Source organism: Vespa mandarinia, chromosome 1, assembly GCF_050613455.1.
Source record: "Vespa mandarinia isolate Hongniang chromosome 1, ASM5061345v1, whole genome shotgun sequence".
NCBI lineage: Eukaryota > Metazoa > Arthropoda > Insecta > Hymenoptera > Vespidae > Vespa > Vespa mandarinia.
This window is the reverse complement of record NC_140810.1, coordinates 14,919,136-14,939,191: the sequence shown is the minus strand read 5'-3', so window position 1 is coordinate 14,939,191 and position 20,056 is coordinate 14,919,136. Positions and strand designations below refer to the sequence as shown.

Sequence of the window (20,056 nt, the reverse complement as noted above, 5' to 3'; positions counted from 1 at the left end):
TGTTTTATGATAAAGCTTTCGAGAACGTTTAATATATTATCCCAAATTTATCGTTTTCTCGTAAATCATTCTTTTGAAATTTTCTCGAAGAATTAATATTTCGTCGAATAGCATTCGAAAATGAAAGAGAAATATTATGTGATTTCTCCATTCGTTCCTGCCGTTCGTCGTCATCCTGGAGAGTTCGAAAGCAAGGACCTCGTTGTCGATAAATGAGTTAAAATCTTCTAGTCGCATTTTGAAAAGGTGACCGAATAAACATGATTTTAAAAAGAAGTTAAAACGTTCCCTTCAGCGAGCTTTTATTTGATATCGCATGCAAAATTCGGAGAGATGAATATCTTCTCGTTCGGCGATACGAATGATCATGCGGAAGACGGGCCCAATGTAGCCCGGAAGCGTGTAAATCGACCTTTAAGGTTCGTCGGTCGGTAAGGCGGACAACACTCGTCGAGTACAGAAGAATGAGAGAAAAAGGGTGCGCGAAAAGCAGGAAGCGTCGATGTGGGGCAAATTCCAGTGACCGTAGCGGTGTAACGAAACTAAGAAGGGCAAAAAAGGTAGCTAGAGAAGAAGAAAGAGCGTGGCGACAACTCAGTAGCCGGCTGTCGTCTCTCGTTCTCTTTTATTCGTTCTCCTCTTCTCTTTTCGTCTCTTCTCTTTCTTTCTCTTTTTCCTATCTCTTTCACTCTTTCTCTTTCTCGCTCGCTCACTCGCTCGTACTCTTTTCTCCGCCTAAAAGTTGACCTCGAGTTTCAAGGGTAGAGAAGGCAGTCATCCGCCCCTCTACGTTAGGTAGAAGGGGGGATCTACGAGCCATAACTCTCGTATTCTTCACGAAGGAAACGAACGAAAGAGAGAAGGCGACGTTGACTCGGCGTCGATGCCGGTAGTCTCCCGCCATCCCCACCGGGCAAATGAAGCGTCCTGATTGGTCGAAGCGTCGAGGCCCTCCTTTGTGAGGGAGCGGGTGAAAGCGTGGCTTGGCAACGTCGCGCAAGTTCAACGCTGCCCGCTAGAAAGAAGGCTAACCTCGTGTGAAAGCGAAAGAGAGAGAAAGAGACGGATCGACGCGCACGGCGAAGTGGAAGGAGTAGAAGGGAGGAAAGGAGAGAGAGAGAAAGAAAGAGAAAGAAAGAGAAAGAAAGAGAAAGAAAGAGAAAGAGAGAGAAAGAGAGAGAGAGAGAGAGAGAGACAAAACGAACGAACGAATGTTCGACCGGGCCGGACTTCGTCAGGTTGTTCTCTTCCGCGTCTCTGTGTGCGAAATCGAACGCGCGAGCTTAATGCGACGATAGAAGCGATCCAAAAGATCTTTCTCTCTCTCTCTCTCTCTCTCTCTCTCTCTCTCTCTCTCTTTCTTTCTCTCTCTCTTTCTCCAAAGTCACGCTCTTCTCCATGCGAGCGGACGACCATTAGCGTGTTCCACGAGGAGCATTTACGGCTGCTCAGTGGCCGCCATCGGTATCGCGGCTCGCGTCGCGGTCGAACGTCGCGCGCGCTTTTACGCACGGCGTCGTCGTTACTCGTCGTCGTCGTCGTCGTCGTCGTCGTCGTCGTCGTCGTCGTCGTCGTCGTCGTCGTCGTCACCACCGTTGTTGTTGTTTTTGTCGTCGTTGTCGTCATCGTCGTCACTACTGCGCGTAGGCGCGCAAGAGAAAGATCGAAGGATTATTCCATTCGTTTGGGAGAGGGAAAGAGAAAGCGCAATCGTACGAGTCGGAAAAAAGAAAGAGGGGAAGGGAGAGGGGGAGAGGTTAAAGAAACAAAGAAAGAACAACGAAGCAAAGTATGTTCGAAAGCTGATAGAACAATGGAGTCCGGACATAGAGAGCTTAGATGCGATAATAGGAGTGTCGTTGGTGGAGGCGATTAGAAAAATTAATGAACGCGCTTAGTTCGCGTTCGAAAGGAGAAGAAAAAGAATAAGAGAAGAGACGCCACGACGATCGTCATCGACGTCGTCGCTGTCTCGTCTCGTCTCGTCTCGTCTTCGTCGTCGTTGTTCTCGTCGTCGTCGTCGTTCTCCTCGTCGTCGTCGTCGTTGTCGTCGTCATCATCGTCATCGTGTCGCAGCCGTCGTCGTCGTTAAGCAGCGACGTTGAGGCAGATTCGGGCTAGAAGAGAAGGAACGAGAAAAGCCGAGAAAGACCGATCGACGACGGGCAAGGCGAGAGGCACACGGGTGTCCTACCACCGTTCACGGTGGTGGGGGGACTGGAGGAAAAAAGAAAGAGCTATAACGAGTGAAGGAGAAGAGAGAGAGAGAGAGAGAGAGAGAGAGAGAGAGAGAGAGAGAGAGATAGCGAGCCTTCCCCGGTTCGCCGGCCGGCCGTCGTGCCCCTTCTCCCCTCGGTTAGTTCTCCTGCCGTCCCGTACGGTTGCTTGCACCCATCCTTGCCGTCGTGCTGCCGCCACCACCGCCACCACCGTACCTAACCCACCACGGAGCTGCAGCCAACGAACGACGACGAACGGTCGAGCGTAGCGTCGAGTAGAGAGAACGTATTCCAAGTGTAACGCGCGTGCCACGAAGGCTTTGCTCCGTGCGTAGTAAAGCGCTTCGAAGCGTCGAGCGCGCGCGCGCCCAAACGCCCGCGTTTATACCGATAGGGCTTTTATATATCTAGGTGATATTGTATATCGTGTACTGTGTGCGCCAGGTGGACGATAAAAGAAAAAGAAAGAAGCAGAACCACGAAGGAAGTGAAGAAGAGGTAAAGAGAGAAAGAGACGCATGTATAGCGTACCTACGTCTGTGATATACCAACCACGAAGGAGGGAGACAAAGATATATATATACATATACACATGCATATATACATAAAGAAGAAAAGTGAGAGAGAGAACGAAATCGAAGAGAAGAATTAAGAGAGAGAGTGCGAGAAAGAGAAAGAAAGACGCGCGTCGCGGATCACGAGAACGCGCGTCCACGACGTTGACGCCGAAACCGAAGAGAAGGTGGAGAAAGAGGACAACGACGACGACGAGGACGAAAAGAACGAAGAGCCGGCTAGTAGTACCGTACGGATGTGAGGGTGCGCGCGTGGACGAGGTACCTTCTCTCGCGAGAGAGCGCGAGCGTGCCCGGTCTCGCTCGCGCGCACGCGTGTGCGTGTGTGTGCGCGTCGTGAGTAACCTCTCGCCGTCGCCACCGCCGTCGCCACCGCTGCCGCTGCTGCCGGTTGTACCCGTATCTTCCTTTCTCTCTCTCCCTCGTTGCCGTTGCCGTTGTCGTTGTCGTAGTCATCGTATTCGTCGTTGTAGTCGTCGTTGCTGTTGCTGGTGGATAAACGACGAGGGTACGAAGAGGAGAAGGTGGAGGTAGTGGTGGAGGAGGAGTGAAGGAGGAGGGGAGGAGGAGGTGGAGGTGGAGGAGGAGGAGGACGTTAACGTAGGAGCCGCGTACGTGTACGCGCGTACGAAATGTCGGAACACCACCGCGTAGCCGGTGGCTGGGCTACGGCCAACCCTGGAAACCGCGAGGATGCATCTGGCGGTGCCGCTTGGTGGCCTTCCGGCATGAACGCCGTCTCTGCTGCCGAACAGCAACAACAGCAACAGCAGCAGCAAGCACAGCAGCAACAACAAAACCTCCATCAGCATCTGATGAATCAGCAGCAGCAGCTCAATCAGCAGCAGCAGCAAGCACAGCAACAACAACAGCAGCACCATCAGCAACAACAGCACCAACAACAGCAGGACATTGTCAGAAGTACTGCTGCGGGGACGCAGCAGCTTTTCTCCTATAAAATGGCATCCAGCTTTCAAAATCCGGCAACGACCGGTACGCAATCGAGCCCCGTCTCGACGTCGACGCCTGTTGGCTCCTGCATGAGGGGTGGCTACGACTTCAGACTCGGCAACGCTCCCGGATCGGGCGGCGGTGGCGTACCCGGCACTCCGTCCGCGCCACCGCCCGGCGTACAGTGGTGGTATCCAGGCGGTGTTATGGACGCGGCCGCTCAGAACAACCTTCATCAACAGTTGCAGTCGCAGCAGCAACAACAGCAACATCTATCGCCGATTACCACGCAAACATCTACGCCCCCCGTCATGTCGCCGGTATGTTCGACGATCGCGTCGTCTTCTTCTTCTTCTTCGACAACGATCGACTCTACATCGTCGTCTCACGCACGCTCTTTCTCTTCCCATCCCCCCACCCCGCCCAACGCTCTTTTTCACCCCGTATCTACCCAACTTCTCTTCCATCCGCCTTTCTTGCTTCCATCTTTTCGCTTTTCTCTTTCCTTCCTTCCTTCCTTCCTTCCTTCCTTTCTTCCTTCCTTCTTTCCTTCCTTCCTTTCTTTCTTTCTTTCTTTCTTTCTTTCTTTCTTTCTTTCTTTCTTCCTTCCTTCCTTCCTTCCTTCCTAACTTTCACGTTTCTACCCCGTTCACCGTCATATTTTCGCGAAAAAGAAACGAAAAGTAAGGGAGGCTTTCGCGTAGCAGGCTTCGCGCGTAGATCGATCGTAGCGAATTACGCATGAAGCTCGCACGCTCGCTCTTTCACTCGCTCACTCGCTCGTTCGTTTTTTCGTTCGTTCGTTCGTTCGTTCGTTCGTTGCTCGCTCGCTCGCTCACTCACTCGCTCGCTCGCTCGCTCGCTCGTTAGTAGCTCGCTTGTCCGATCGATCGCGCGCTTCGTAACTTCACAACCGAAGCTTCTCTCTCTTTCTGGGTCTCCTGACGCCGTTGTTATTACCTATCATGCTCGAAGCCACTATCGTTTTCCATACGTTTTTCTTCTCTTTTTCATTAGTTAGTTCGTTCGTTCGTTCGATTGTTCGTTATCATCGTTCCTTCTCGTTTCCCTTCTCGCGATCGTTTTTCTACATTGAGGAAATCATTTTCAATTTTTTTTCTGTTCTTTTTTTAAATTTTCTTCTTGTTTTGTTCTTCTTCCTTTTTGTTTTTTTTCTCTTCTTATTTTTTTTCCTCTTTAAAACGCCCGCTCAAGAGGACGCGCGAGATTCCGATCGTAAAAAGGATCGTGAGGGAGGCTCTCGGTAGTTACTGTCGCCGTTGGAAAACTGGTTTGTTTAGGCGCTATGGCGCTCTCTCGAGAGTTGCCTGCGAGAAGAGAGGCTTGGTAACCACCACCACTATTAACAGCAACAACATTCGTTAAGCTTTTTAACAGGGTGGTATTTGACAATTAGAATATTATCGATAATATTTATTGGATTAATTTTTTCTTTCTTTCTTTCTTTCTTTCTTTTTTTCCTTTTTTTCTTTCAGGAGGTTTTTGAATTTCTTCAATATCTTTCGTTTCTTCTTAACGTGTATATCATATTTTATTTAAATCTTTTTTTTTGTTTTTGTTTTTTCCCTTTCGTTTCTTTTCTTAGGTTATTTTACCCTGCGAGAATAGAAAATGTGATTGGAAAGAGTGACCCCCGTACTCGAATAATCGATTTTCGATTATATGGTTACTACGAATCGCCTTTGTGTTAGTTTGTCGAACGGTGACGCGTTTTTCTACTATAATTAAGCGCCTGGGAAGCTTTCGAGTCGGTGATTCTCACATATTGTGTTGCGCCTTAAAGCTTGCGCTTTGCGATTGCGTGTATATATATATATAAAATCATTCCGAATATTATTTCGAATATCGAATATCGAATATCGAATATCGTGACTGCAGATAGACTTTTCTTGATGATGAAGATTTAACACAGGTCGTAGAAACGTGACTGCGTTTGCGCATGGTATACTCCAAAATTAACTTCCATATTTACACTTTTCTTTTAATATGGAGATTTACTCATTAATTCTGAACGCGTCTATCGCGAGCTTTGTTATAATAATAAGTGTTAAGACAAATCCGTAATTTAAACGAGACTTTATATTTCTTTTTTTTGTAGTTTCATCTTTCGTTAGACTTCGATGTTATATAAATGGAAGATTTTTTAAGTTCTAACCTCAATTTTGTTTTAAATAAATTTTTCTAAAGTTACGTATTAAGATGAAACCTATCTTTAATTTCACCGTAATACAATGTAGAATGCTTTCTTTTTCTTATAGATGAAGGTACATAAAAGTTTTCTCTCTCTTTCTCTCTCTCTCTCTCTTTCTCTCTCTCTCTCTCTCTCTCTTTCTCTCTCTCTCTCTCTCTCTCTCTCTCTTTCTCTCTCTCTCTCTCTCTCTCTCTCTCTCTCTCTCTCTCTCTTTCTCTCTCTCTCTCTCTCTCTCTTTTTCCCCTCGAGAAAAATTGTCCATTAATCGCAAAATTTTTGTATAGTTTTCATTTACAATACGTAGCAATGCAAGGTTTTCGTAAAAAAAGAAAGTACACAATGTGTACAGGTAAAAGAAAGGCAATAAAAGTTTCGGTAGGATTTAGTCAAGAATAAATAAATTTTCATAAAAGTTACCTTTTTATTCGAATACCAAAAGATTATTAATTATCACGCATTGTGAAGGATAAAAAAGAAACAATTTTTCGTCAAAGAAAAACCTACTTAACAAAAGACTAAAATTTAAACGTGTTTGTCCCAATTGTGCTACTTGTAAATTCTTTTCTGTAGTTTTTTCGTAGCTAAAGAAGAAAAACGTTTATAAAACTTGGAAATGTTATTATAGAGCTTCCAGATGATTTTACATTTATTGATATTTGCAATATATATAATTATGAATTAATTATTAAATAGGGTGGAAGGTATTCAAGAATTTTTGAAATCATTATTTTTATTATTATTATTATTATTATTATTATTATTATTATTATTATTATTATTATATTAATATTATTATATATTTTTTTATTCTTCCATGAAATAACATATGGTAAGACATATTCAACGTTGAAACATTGGTCTTTCAGTCTCTTTCCATAACGGTACTTTGCTCGATTGAAAACTAGTTATTCTTCCTATACTCTTTGCTGGTTTATAATCATAAGGAAAATCCGTAAGAAACAAAGAATTTATTGAACGTATCGTGTTAACAAAATTACCTATTTAATTCTGTATTATACGTACATACGTTATAAGACATATAAAGAATTTCTATAAATTTAAGTAACTCTCTTTAATATGTCATGCAAAAGATTTTCGGATGTCTGATCAAAGTTTTCTTTTCCCTTTTTCTTATGATATACCATTCCGTGTCTTTTTTTTTTTATTATTTATATCATCGATCGTTATTCAATCGTTCATACTTTAGTTTACATTTAATGTATCTTATACTGGTGGAGTAATATGGTGTAGTAGCAGGTTGTAGTATGTTAGAATTTCATTTTTTTTTCTCGTTTACATTCTAGAATATTTCTTAAAAACGATCATCATCGAATTATTGTTATTTACTAACTAATATAAACGTGTTTATAAACATCTTTATAAATGTTAAATTTTTTCAGTGAATCATTAGGAATAAAAAGAAATTGTTTATTCAAAACCATTGTTTGTCCGGGTTCGTGCTAAGTTCATAATCGTGCCTTAGAATCTAATGATTAAAATATTTCTAAGGAAAATGTCATTCCCTTTTGTCAGTTATATTTTTTTCTGTAATCATCTATCTTGAGATTTTATCTAGAAAAATATGTATATGTGTATATATTTTATATATATGTATATATTGCTTAGCGAGCATTTTAACAATTGATATTACTAATCACAACATCAACGGAATGTCATATGCGATAAACATCAAATGTGAGAATTGTATACACTCGTAACAATGGAATCTATTCACGCCTCATATTTAGCGGTAAACGAGGCCGTCTCAATCTAAGCGATTGTTTACAGTCATCAGACGAAGACGTAAATTTAGATCATCGAAGTTCGAGATATTTGACAAACTTTGTGTCGTATATATATATATACATATCTCGATATAATTACAATTTATTGTATATTTATCTTTTCACGACCTTCTCTCTGTACAAAATATGTGTACATATACAAACAAACACAGAAAAAGAAACCAAAAAAAGTCTCGAGATCAATATTCGAAAATTCATTAATTTCTCGGAAACTGAAGTTCTTCCAATGACGATAATATAGTATCTTATATTTAGGTAACCTTTACAGGATAATCACGAAACAAATGGTCTCTACTAGACCGAAACACTATTAATCATAAATAGACTTTCGGTAAAGTACTATTGTAAGATAGCGCATTCGAATTTCTTCGAAACATGATCAATAATAAAGATAACGAAGAAACGAATTTTCTCTTCGATCGATTTTTTTCTTTTCTTTCTTTTTCTTTCTATTTTTTTTTCTCTTATCACATCTAAAGTTTACATATACTAGGGGAAGGAACAAAAGTTTCTAAATGATTTTTAAAATCAATTGCTTTTTTTTTTTTTGGGACTTATTAAACTTTTAGTTAGAATTTCAGTTCAACAAGTCAGGGTTATAATTTTACGATTTGGAAAAAAAAGAAATTAGCTTAAAAGAACTAATTTCTCGAAGAAAACTAATTGATTTTTAAAATCACCCAGGCCCAACCTGTGTATATTGCTATCCTATTATATAAAATTTATTGAAATTGATGACATTAATAAAGATAATAGAAAAAAAGGTTCTATATGTAATTTTCAATCGTTTGTGTCGTTAACGCATCGGATAGAAGCACTTAAGATATAACAGAGAAATTTGAATTAGAGCTTACATCTATCTTGATGTTTGATACTGAAGATATTACAGAGGAGCTTTTTATCGGTCATAAATATTGTAGTTTGTATACGACGAGTCGGTCCCCGTGCATGACGTCGTCGATATTAAAATATGACGATCGTCATGCGCGTTAAAGAGGAAAAAAGGGGGGAAAGAAAAAAGAAAAAGAGGAAGGAAGGAAGAAAGGAAAAGATAGAGAGAGAAAAGTAATTTATTTTTTTTTTATTTTTATTTTTATTTTTATTTTTTTTTTTTTTTATTTTTTTTTTTTTTTTTTTTTTTTTTTTTTTTTTTATACTTGCTCCTTTTTCATGCGCGCGCCTTTTTAAAAGACGGTTTTTGGGCAGCACGTAGCGCTCTTCCATCGCACCTCCCGATTGCATCATCGATCGGACTAGACCGCACCTGCTCTTGGTGCTGGCTAACACCATCTACTACTAGCCTGCTTGAAAATTTTCGTTAAGCTTCTATTTATCAAATGAAATTTTCTTTTTTTTTTTTAAATATACAATTTATTATTATTTTTAATGTTATTATTATTATTATTATTATTATTATTATTATTATTATTATTATTATTATTATTATTATTATTATTATTATTACCTTTTTTTTTATGACTGAGGACAAGGCACGTTGAAAAAATCTTTCATTTCGTATTTATATAATAATATTACTTTGATATCATTTTATTCTTTCTTCTTTTTTTCCCCTTCTAGAAAAAGAAAAATAATGCTAAAGAATCGTTCATTCTTATTTTATTTTATTATTTTTTTTATTTTCTCCCTTTTTATTTTTTTATTTTATTTTATTTATTTATTATATTTTATATATATTTTATATATATTTATATATATAAATATTTATATATATTATATATATTTTATATATATATTATATTTTATTTTAATTTTTTTATTTTTTATTTATTTTTTTTTTTTTTGAAAGATTCAATAGAGAGAAGGAAAAATATGGCCCGATATTTCCAGAGGGGAAATTTTTTTTTTCATTTACTTTCTAGACGAATATATATAATATATATAATATATATATATATATATATATATGTATAATATATATGTATACATGTGTGTGTATGTGTTTGTATACACCCCCATACGTATTTATTATCACGACGGTGGAAAACTGTAGTAAATTATCACCCGACACATGTATTTTCATCTAAAACATTTTGTTAGTTTCTCACGATGGAAAACGCATATGTATACGTGTATTACTTATATATATTTTTCATAGTACACACACATATATGTACTATGAACTACGGAAAAGTTTGAAAGCTTGTTATCATCTCTACCGGCCGTAACACGGAATGAAAACAAATTCCGACGAGATTTACTTTGTTGGGAAAAGAGCATCCCTATGAGAAGATACGCATACGTTTCTCTTATTTCTTTCATTTTCATTGAAATGTTCGTGGAATGCCAAGAAGACGATAAATCATGTCAGTTTCATATTCGAAGAAACTTGTTCCAATGATTTCTTTCGATTTTGACAATATATTCTCGTATTTGTGTGTGTGTGTGTGTGTGTGTGTGTGTGTACGTGTATGTATGTATGTATGTATGAATATGTAGTTACTACTCTTTTTTTCTTTCTTTTTATAAAAGATTGAAATCTGCTTATAATTTTTATTTCTCTCATTCTTTATTTTTTCTTTCTTTTTCTTAAATTTTTCTTTTCTTCCCCTTTTTAGTTTGGTTTTAATTTCATTTTCTTATTTATTTTACTACGTACAATATATAATGATGTTTCTTGCCTCGGCAAGTAAAATTAAACTCGTTCGATAAAATGGTTTCATGTTTTTGTATTGCACATTGTAAACATATCTATATGCATATGTAGCGATTAGCTAAGATAACACAGTACATATAAGCAACGTGAAGTAATCTCGCTTGATATTACATTTAAACATAATGTAATGTAGTGTGTGTGAGTGTGCGCGTGTGTGTGTGTTATATACATGCATACTTTATATTTTATACATATACATAAAGTGGATTAGATCGTTTAACGTTGCGAACGTATTTTTTTTCTTCGATTAGATTTATTATAAAATTACGTATTAGAAGAAGTTTGTTATATGTACAAGATTTTTTGTTTATTTATTTTTTATTTATTTTATTTTCTTTTTTCTTTTCTTTTTATTTATTTTTTTTTTTTTTCATTTTTCTTTCTTTTTTTATTGTTACGTTTTTAAAGATTTTTTAAACATAGCATTTTTCTTTATCTATCTTTACATACGTGTAGTATAAAAAAAAAAAAAGAAATAAAAAAAATAAATAAAAGAAAGAATAGAAAACTTTATGCATGTATATAAAGTGGATTATATCGTTCAACGTTGCGAACGAATTTTTTTCGATTGGATTTATTATAAAATTACGTATTAGAAAAGGAAGTTTGTTATATGTACAAGGTTTTTTTATCTATTTTTTATTTTCTTTTTTTTTCTTCTTTCTTTTTTTCTTTTTTATTTTTTTATTTTTTCTTTTCTTTTTTTTTTATTTTTATTTTTTTTTTATTTTTCTTTTTTTTTTTAATTGTTTTAAAAGTTTTTTAAACGTAGCTTTTTTTATCTATCTTTACACGTAGTATTAAAAAAAAAAAAAAAAAAAAAAAAAAAAAAAAAAAAAAAAAATTAATAAAAAATAAAAAGAATTAAAAAAGATAGGAAGAAAAATAGAAAAAAATAGGAATAGAAATACGAAAATAGATTATAGAACTTATTAATGTAATAATAATCTGTTTTATTATTGATTTGACGTTACAGCATCAAATACAACAGTTACCGCAGCAGAATAATTTGCAACAAAATAACGCTCAAGGTCTGCAACGAGACAACATGCCTAGAGGAAAGGATTCTAAGCCGAGGGGACGAATGACCGCATACGCGTTCTTCGTTCAGACATGTCGACAGGAACACAAGAAGAAGCACCCCGAGGAGAAAATCATATTCCGTGAATTTTCAAAGAAATGCGCGACGAGGTGGAAGGTAAGGCATATCAGTTTTTTTCATTACTCCGTTCTTAAAGATGAACAAAACTAACCGGGGAAAAAAAGAATTTAGAAAGACATCACTTTTTATCCTATAATGTCTTTTTCTTTCTCTATTCCCTAACCGACGAAATACCGGTCACGTGCTGCCTCCCCCTCCCTTTCCCCTCCATCCGCACCCCTCTTTTTTTCTTTTTTGTATGGGTTTAGAAAAAATTCACGTAATTTTTCTTTGCATATTATCATCCAAGAGAATTGCTACGTTTTCTGGTCTTGCCCAACGCTATTCAGCAAGAAACCAGTTTTAAATAGATATAAATATGGGATCTCGACCGTGGAGGAATGTTACTCTGGAATTCTTGTTCTCAGCTCCGAGATAGCATTGAGCATTATAGCCGGAATGAGAGAAGTTCAACTTTTAGCATGTTTAAAATACCCCACAAGAGAGATATTGAATTAAACAACGTAAAGAGTAAAGAGTTTTGCAAACGTATCATTTATATGTGATATTCTTCATGTATGTATGCATGTATGTATGTATGTATGTATGTATGTATGTATGTATGTATGTATGTATGTACGTGTATATGTATGTATATATGTATATATGTATGTATGTATATCATAAATCCTATGAAACTTTTTCGAAACATGAACTTCGATCTCTCTCTCTCTCTCTCTCATTGTCGTTTCAAATTCCTTTAAGTGCATATAATCTGTATTTTAAAATTTCTTTCTTTAGTTACGGAGAATTCTTGCGTGAAATCTTTCTTCCTCCACACTTTTCCACAGATTTTCTTCTTTTCTTTTAATATGTGTGTGTTATGTGCAAGCACGTACAACATCCACACAGAGAGAGATAGAGAAGGGGTGGAAGAAAAGTTCGTTCATAAAATCAATTATTTTTTTTCAAAACTTTTTAGGTTTGTAGTTAGACTTGCAGTTTTACAATCTGATGAAAGGGTCAATCGAAAAAGTCTCGAAAAAGAGTAACTGATTTTTAAAATCATTTAGGAATTTTTGGCCTACCTAGGAATTTTTTGAAATGATACATACACACACACACACACACACACACACATATATATATATATATATATATATATATATCATTAATTTACAAACGTACAAATTGGAAAAAAATAACGATGATAAATGTTCGAAACGATTTTTCGTTTAAACTTTCACGAAGTTACGATAATGAATAAGTTTTTGCTCATTTCGAAGAAATTGCTGTTGGCATGGTCGACACACAATATGCAGGACATACACCACACCCTTTCTTCGCCAATTTTTCATGTCGGTTCCTTCTTCATGCCTCTATTACGGTAACGACCGTTAATGTTCCTGAGAATTCTTATTGCTTCGCTAGTTATTACTGTTTACTTGATTCTCAAAATTAGGAACCATGAAATATATTCATAGTGAATAAATTGGCAATTACTCTCTCATTTCATTTTCAATTGAATATATGAAGATGTCGATTCTATGGAATGTACGTTCGTTGAATGACAACATCGAAAATTTGTATTCGCAAATGGAATATATATATATATATATATATATAAATTTTATAAATGCATATATACACGGAATGTTTCAAAAGTTAGTCATGGATGAGCTAAAAGTTTATAGATAATTTTAAAAATCAATTACTCTTTTTCGGGACTTTTTAGATTGGTTTTCTTTTTTTCAGATTATAAAACTATAAGTCCAGGAACTTTATTACAATGTGAGAAAAAGAATCAACCTAAAAAGCCTCGAGAAAAAGTAATTGACTTTTAAAATACTCTAGAAAGTTTTGACTTATCCTGTATATAAATATTTTATATACGTAATATTTTATATGCATAAAACATAATATATATTTTTATGTTTCACGCCTTTTTATATCTATGTTTTGCACTCACGTGGGTGGACTGTTCTACATATTATTGATTATATGCCTTTCGTGAGAATAACTCTAAATAGAACTAATGCTTCACTATAATGATTAACTTCGGATAAAAAGACTTTACTACATTTGTTTGTACCATACACGGCATTGATATTTTTTCAATGATGTATCTACTTTTATTAATCTTTGCAAAACATTCTTTCAATTTGCAGGCGCAATGTTCGTTTGTCAGATATTTAAAAACTTTTTTTTTTGTTTTTTTTTTTGTTTTTTTTTTCTTTTTCTTCTTCTTCTTCTTGCAATCAGAAACTTTTGCGTAGGATTGAATAGGTATCGAGTATATTCAACAGGTCTCGCTCTACTTAACGCGAAGTTTAAAGAAGTCTTGTAATCGAGATGAGAATTTCTGATAATTCACCTGCAATTTAGTCCTTTACACAGAATACTACGAATTTCAGCTTGTATTCCTTCTTCTTTTCTTCTATCTTGTTTTCTCTTAATTTTTGTATTCTTTTCTTTCTTTTTTTTTATCCCTCTACAAACTATTTTCAAGATAATAGCTGTGTTATATGTTGCAACGGTTGAGAAGATGGAAAATATTTTTATCTTAGATAAATAAATTATGTATACATATATGTATACATATATATATAATATATATATATATATATATATATATGTGAAGAAAATTTATTAATCTGTAGTATTTTTAACATCGATACAAAATTGTATTGGATTTCCTTTCGATTGGCCTTTCTCTATTTTTCTCTCTCTTTCTCTTTTTATCCCTCTTTTGGTGCTATCAACGATGAGGAGATATTTTTATCGGATAAGGGTTGCGCTTCGAAAATCGATACACTCGAGCGCATGCCTGAGAAGTTAGAGAATCCAAATGATTTTTAAATCGGATCATCAATCGTATATTCGCCGTTGATTCGTTCGTGACTCGCTTATGTCTTTCTGTCTTTCTTTAAACGTCCATCAGAGATATTATCGACGGGTACAGAGTTCTTCATTAATCATCGACGGAAAGAAACGTTCATTCATCCGATTAAAAAATTTTAAAAATAAAAAAAAAAGAACTTGAAAATATTTTGTTAGATTTATCCGGTGATAATAATTATTGACTTACAAATTCTTTTCCGTTAAGATTCTTATACACTTTATTCTCTTGTAATTAATGATACTACAGGATGTGTCGAAAGTCTCTGGATGAGCCGAAAGTTCCTAGATGATTTTAAAAATTAATTATTTTCTTTCGACACCTGTAATTAGGTTTGTAGTTTTAGAAGCTAGACTTGTAGTATTTACAATCTGAAAAAAAATTGGCCTGCAAAGTCTCGAAAAGGAATAATTGATTTTTAAATCTTTTGATCCGGCTTATATATATATATATATCATTCGTATCTTTTGATATAGATATATAAATTAATAAATAACAGACACAAAATTTCATCTTTTGAATCATCGAATTATCTTTCGTCGAGTAATTTCATCAAGTTATTATTGAATAAGCAATTTTAATAAATCGTAAAGAAAAAAAGATTCAATCTATAAACCATGTCAATAATATCGTTATTAGTATTAGTTGCGATACACACTTCAAACACACATACATTAACAAGAATTACGTTTGTATACGGAACTCACGTGCAAGTTGAATCTAGCAATGCCACGGAACGTTGTTTCTCACGTTTTGCTTAGCTGTTAGTATTTATGGAAATATCAGTTTTTATCCTTATCGACGAAAGAAGAAACGTAGTTGGTTTAATGTCACGTTTTTTTTTCTTTTTTTTCTTTTTTTTTTTTTTTTTTTATGAGTCGCTGAGATGAATGGTATATATACGTACGTGTATATATACATATTTCCCCCCCCCTCTGTGTATGTGTGTGTGTGTGAGAGAGAGAGAGAGAGAGAGAGAGAGAGAAAGAAAGAGAGAGAGAGAGAGAGAGAAAGAGAGAGAGAGAGTGAGTGAGTGAGTGAGTGATATATACTTTTCATTCAAATCAAAATTCAGATTAAATAGAAAAATTGTATTACGCAAAAAAAAATTGTATTTATGGATAACAGAAATAATTTAAATATCATACGAGATGTGTGTGTGTGTGTGTGTGTGTGTGTGTGTGTGTGTGTGTATGTGTGGTGTGTGCGTAAAACATTCATCTTCCAAGGATTTCTTAAAAATTAGAATCTCTCGAAATGTTCAAAGTTCGAAATCAACTGACGATTTCAAAATCAAATATTAAACATTTAGTAATATTCGTGCTATCGGATTATTATTTTAAAAGCGTTTAGAGCCGTGCGCTGCGCGATCTGTGCTTTTCTTTCGAGGCCTTGCACCCGTAGCGCAGCAGCTGGTGCATCGGTCAGCGCACCCTCGTCGTCGTCTTGGCTCTGCAGATAAAAGTGATCAGGCTCGACTCATCATGTGGTAGTGCCCCGTAGCAGAGAAAGTTTGAAATTACTTCCTGTCTCTTGTTATTTCTTAACAAAGTCGAAGTTTTTCATAAAGTAAAAGTAAATACACAAGTTTTACATTAAATAGGATAATTTATAAATGATAATAAATATTTTCGTTAACCTTTTTCCCTTCTAATTTACTAAGTGACGATAAAAGAATTTTTCATCAGCTTCGATTATCTCAACCATCCGAAAATATACGAAAGTAATAAGATTGAAGAGTGCCCGAGAAGAGTCATAATCGTTTTTGTTCGCCATCTTTTTCTTCCTATACAAGAGATATACATACATACATATGACTACGTACGTTTTAATGGCCGACGCTTTAATGGCCGCTGTAAAGTACTAACTCTGATGAATAAAATTCTATATGATTTCTTCTGCGATATGTAGATAAATATTTAAATACACTAAAAAAAGGAAAACTTGAGTAAAAATTTATAACCAATTAAAGATCTAAGTCTGGTTCTTATTACGCGCTATGTAATGATATATTTATTTTCTTTAGTGAAGGGAATGAAAAAAAAGGAGAAAAGTCGATTCTATATTCTCTTCTGCTTTTTATTTTAAATAATGCAGAAGAGCTCGGCCAGTCGAAAGACCCTTTGGACCGTGGCTCGTACCCTACGGTATTCTATCGACCAGCCCTAACGTGTGCCACCTCTTCCGCTTTTTTCCTGCTTCTTTCTCCTCCTCCCCTTCGTTCTCTCTTACCCTCTCTTGCTCACTCTTTCTCCCTCCCCCGTTCCTCTTTCCCCTCCTATACTCTTCTTTTACTGAGAACGTTTACTCCCTTTCTCTCCCCCCCGCTTCTTCTTTTACTTTGACAAACGGCCAGTTTTACTATTTAGCATATATTTCATAATAGAAGACAAAATTAGATAGGGTAGATTTAACAACAATAAAAATGAATTTCCAAAATGTCAGGAGTAACGATTTATTAATCAAATATGATGTTTTTACAAAGAAAAAAATGGAGATATAATCTGTATGAAAGATACTATGAGAATTAATATACTAAAATTTATATCATCTTTCAAACATTTATTTTTTCCTCAATAATAGTTTCATTTGAAATGCTAATTTGGAAAATAAAAGAAGGCAATAGCGTTTATCGATTAAAATCGAACTTAATAGGTTTCGAAGCTTTTTTCCCCTAGAGACGTATGATTTTTTAGAAACGTTGTATACCTCTCTTTACAGACCATGTCAGACAAAGAAAAGAAACGTTTTCATGAGATGGCAGAAAAAGACAAGAAAAGATACGACGCAGAGATGCAAAATTATACGCCACCTAAAGGAGAAAAAGGCAGAGGAAAGAAACGTAAACATATTAAGGATCACAATGCACCTAAACGATCACTGTGAGTAAAATAAGATTTGTTTCAATTTGAAATGTATATATTCATCGGAAATCAAGTTTCAAGGATTACATAAAATTATTTATCGTATTGTCTCTCTTTCTAGATCTGCCTTCTTTTGGTTCTGTAATGATGAGCGTGGTAAAGTGAAAATGTTAAATCCTGAATATGGTGTAGGAGATATTGCTAAGGAATTAGGTAAAAAATGGTCGGACGCAGATCCCGAAACCAAATCTAAATATGAGGCTATGGCAGAGAAGGATAAAGCTCGATACGAGAGGGTATGTAGATAATAGTTAAAAATAAATGAAAGTAATTTGAAGAGAATGTTCGAATCTAAAGAATAATAATAGAAATATGATTGAATGAAAGGAAGAGATTGCTAATGTAAAAAAAATATATTTTAACAGGAAATGACAGCATACAAAAAGAAAATGAAAGATGGTGCACCAGTAGTGGTAGGAGCACCACCTGCAAATACTGTAAAAAGTGACAGTGAAGAAGAATGGAAGGAAGACGATGAATAGCGGCTGCATGATAAAATGTCATCTATCACCCCGTGTCCTTGATCCTAAAAGCATACCTCACCTACTGTACGTACCATTGACCTTAGCGTGAGTGTACTTACACCACTAGGAGAACAAATAACTAACCACGAGTCCCCAATTATTTACAATAATAATTGAAAACACACGCGATTATAATAATTATTTTAAAACTTGTGTGTATGCGCTATGTGAAAGGAGATTGTATGAATGACATTTGTATTTTAACATATTGATTAGCAACATGTAAAGTGTCATAGCATAGAGGAATGAAAAAGATGGTGCCCACTTTCTGTGTGAGATGGAAGGCGCAGGGGCTCAATCATTGTTGACTTTGTCTCCACACAATGTTAAAAGCTAATTTAGTTAGTAATAACAAAAGATCCACTAGCCTCGTTGTTATGCGATATATCACTTGAAAAAAAATGATTTTGTGAAATTTATCAGTTCAGTTCATTTGCTGCCAGAATATAAGAGACTAACATTGTATATCCTTGTACAGAACGTTTCTTTAAATCAAATTTCTCTCAGGTAGGGCATGGGGCTGCTTTGTATGAGTGTAATTGATTTTTATATATGTCGAGAATAGCTGTAAGTAATTAGAATAAGTATACTTAAACACAACGTCGAGATCGTACATTCACATCAACGTGTGATAGTTTTCACGAATAGTGGATACTAAGCCACGTGATTGAGCCTTGTAGTTTATAAGCAATTTGAATCGAGAAAATATGTAGTTCACAGCTTTTACAAATCAAAATTAGGACAGTATATTCTGACAGTCCTATACTTACAGAGAAGGGTGCTCGTTGTTGTATGCACAAAAAGTCGAAATTTTATTTGCATGACGTGCTACAACACACACCACAATTGCTAAGAAAGATCACAACACAGATCAACACAGGATAGAAAAATGCCCTAATTTTACTTTGTATAGTGACTTCGATCATTAAGTTTTACTATAAAAATATGTAAAGATTTATGTTTTTTATTCATTTTGATGAGGAACTTCGTAAATGGCAGTTGTTTAAGTAGACAAATATTGTAATTTTTATTTTATTTTATTTTTTTTTTCCTAACGCGTAGAAGTGGTCCCCCTGCCCTTACCATCGTCATCCTCCCTCTCATATTCATTATGTCAATAAAGGAAATACTTAAATCCTATCCAAACCATTTGATTCCCTTAATTGTTCAAGAAAGCAAAGTAGGGCGTGTTTTGTACTGCCTTGAGTCATCTGGTGTACAGCAGGCTGTATTATAATAAATTATTGTGGTTTCTTGTAATGTTAACATTCCTAGAACTTAGTATGTACAGATCCTTATCATTGAAATTAGTGCAAACTATGTAAGTGGCACGCAGATGAAATAGATCTGGTCACTTGTTTTGTGAATTTGTTAACCAGATCAATATGCGAAGTGAATATAATACAACAAAAGGCTTTCTTACGGTCAGACTGACTTGCACCTTGATTTGGCTCAGCAGTTAGCCATCATTTTTCTTAACATAAAGCTCTTCATCTTCCCCCATGCATTGTCATGTAATGAATCATTGTATGATTATATGAACAAAAACCTGTTTTAGAGGGAGCTAGAGGATGAAAACTGTAAAATATAAAATTGTAATATTTTAATACTGATTTGCAGATGTGCATAATTTTAACATAGCTGGTTAAAGTGAATTGTACTGATTCAGAGGTATCCATTTGATGGAAATTAATAAAAACAAATATTGAAAATCATGACAGAATTTCTTGTGTTATTACAAAGGAATTATAATTGAAACAAAACACAAAACAAACAAAAAATATGTTTCTTTTGTATATCTCTTAGGGATAAATAAACTTTGCAAAAAACATATTAAATCGCTTTTGGTACTGACGCTTAACCTAATTATAGTCTATGTAAATCGTTGTACGTGTAAATCATTTATTAAAACTGCGTTTAATGAATATCTAACATTTTATGCAAATATAATAAGCGTATGAGTCCTTTATAGGCGAAACAAAAAAGAAAAAAAGAAAGAAAGAAAAACAGTCCGTGTTAAAAAATCTACTAAACATATAATATATTGTATTATACAGTGAGTAAAACGTTTTTACTCTGAAGCATCATACACATTTACGGTATTATTTGGTCATAAAATAATAGATATATAA

General features: G+C 35.3%; 1 protein-coding gene across 1 annotated transcript; it reads left to right on the top strand.

Annotated features, from left to right (window-relative positions):
- The first annotated feature begins 3,360 nt into the window (after positions 1-3,360).
- LOC118447654 (high mobility group protein DSP1) lies at positions 3,361-19,964 on the top strand. The gene is made up of 5 exons (XM_085656124.1): positions 3,361-4,065; positions 11,413-11,634; positions 17,198-17,358; positions 17,462-17,636; positions 17,766-19,964. Exons 1-5 carry the CDS (start codon positions 3,427-3,429, stop codon positions 17,880-17,882), a joined length of 1,314 nt encoding a protein of 437 aa, XP_085512250.1. The 5' UTR covers positions 3,361-3,426; the 3' UTR covers positions 17,883-19,964.
- The last annotated feature ends 92 nt before the right edge of the window (positions 19,965-20,056 follow it).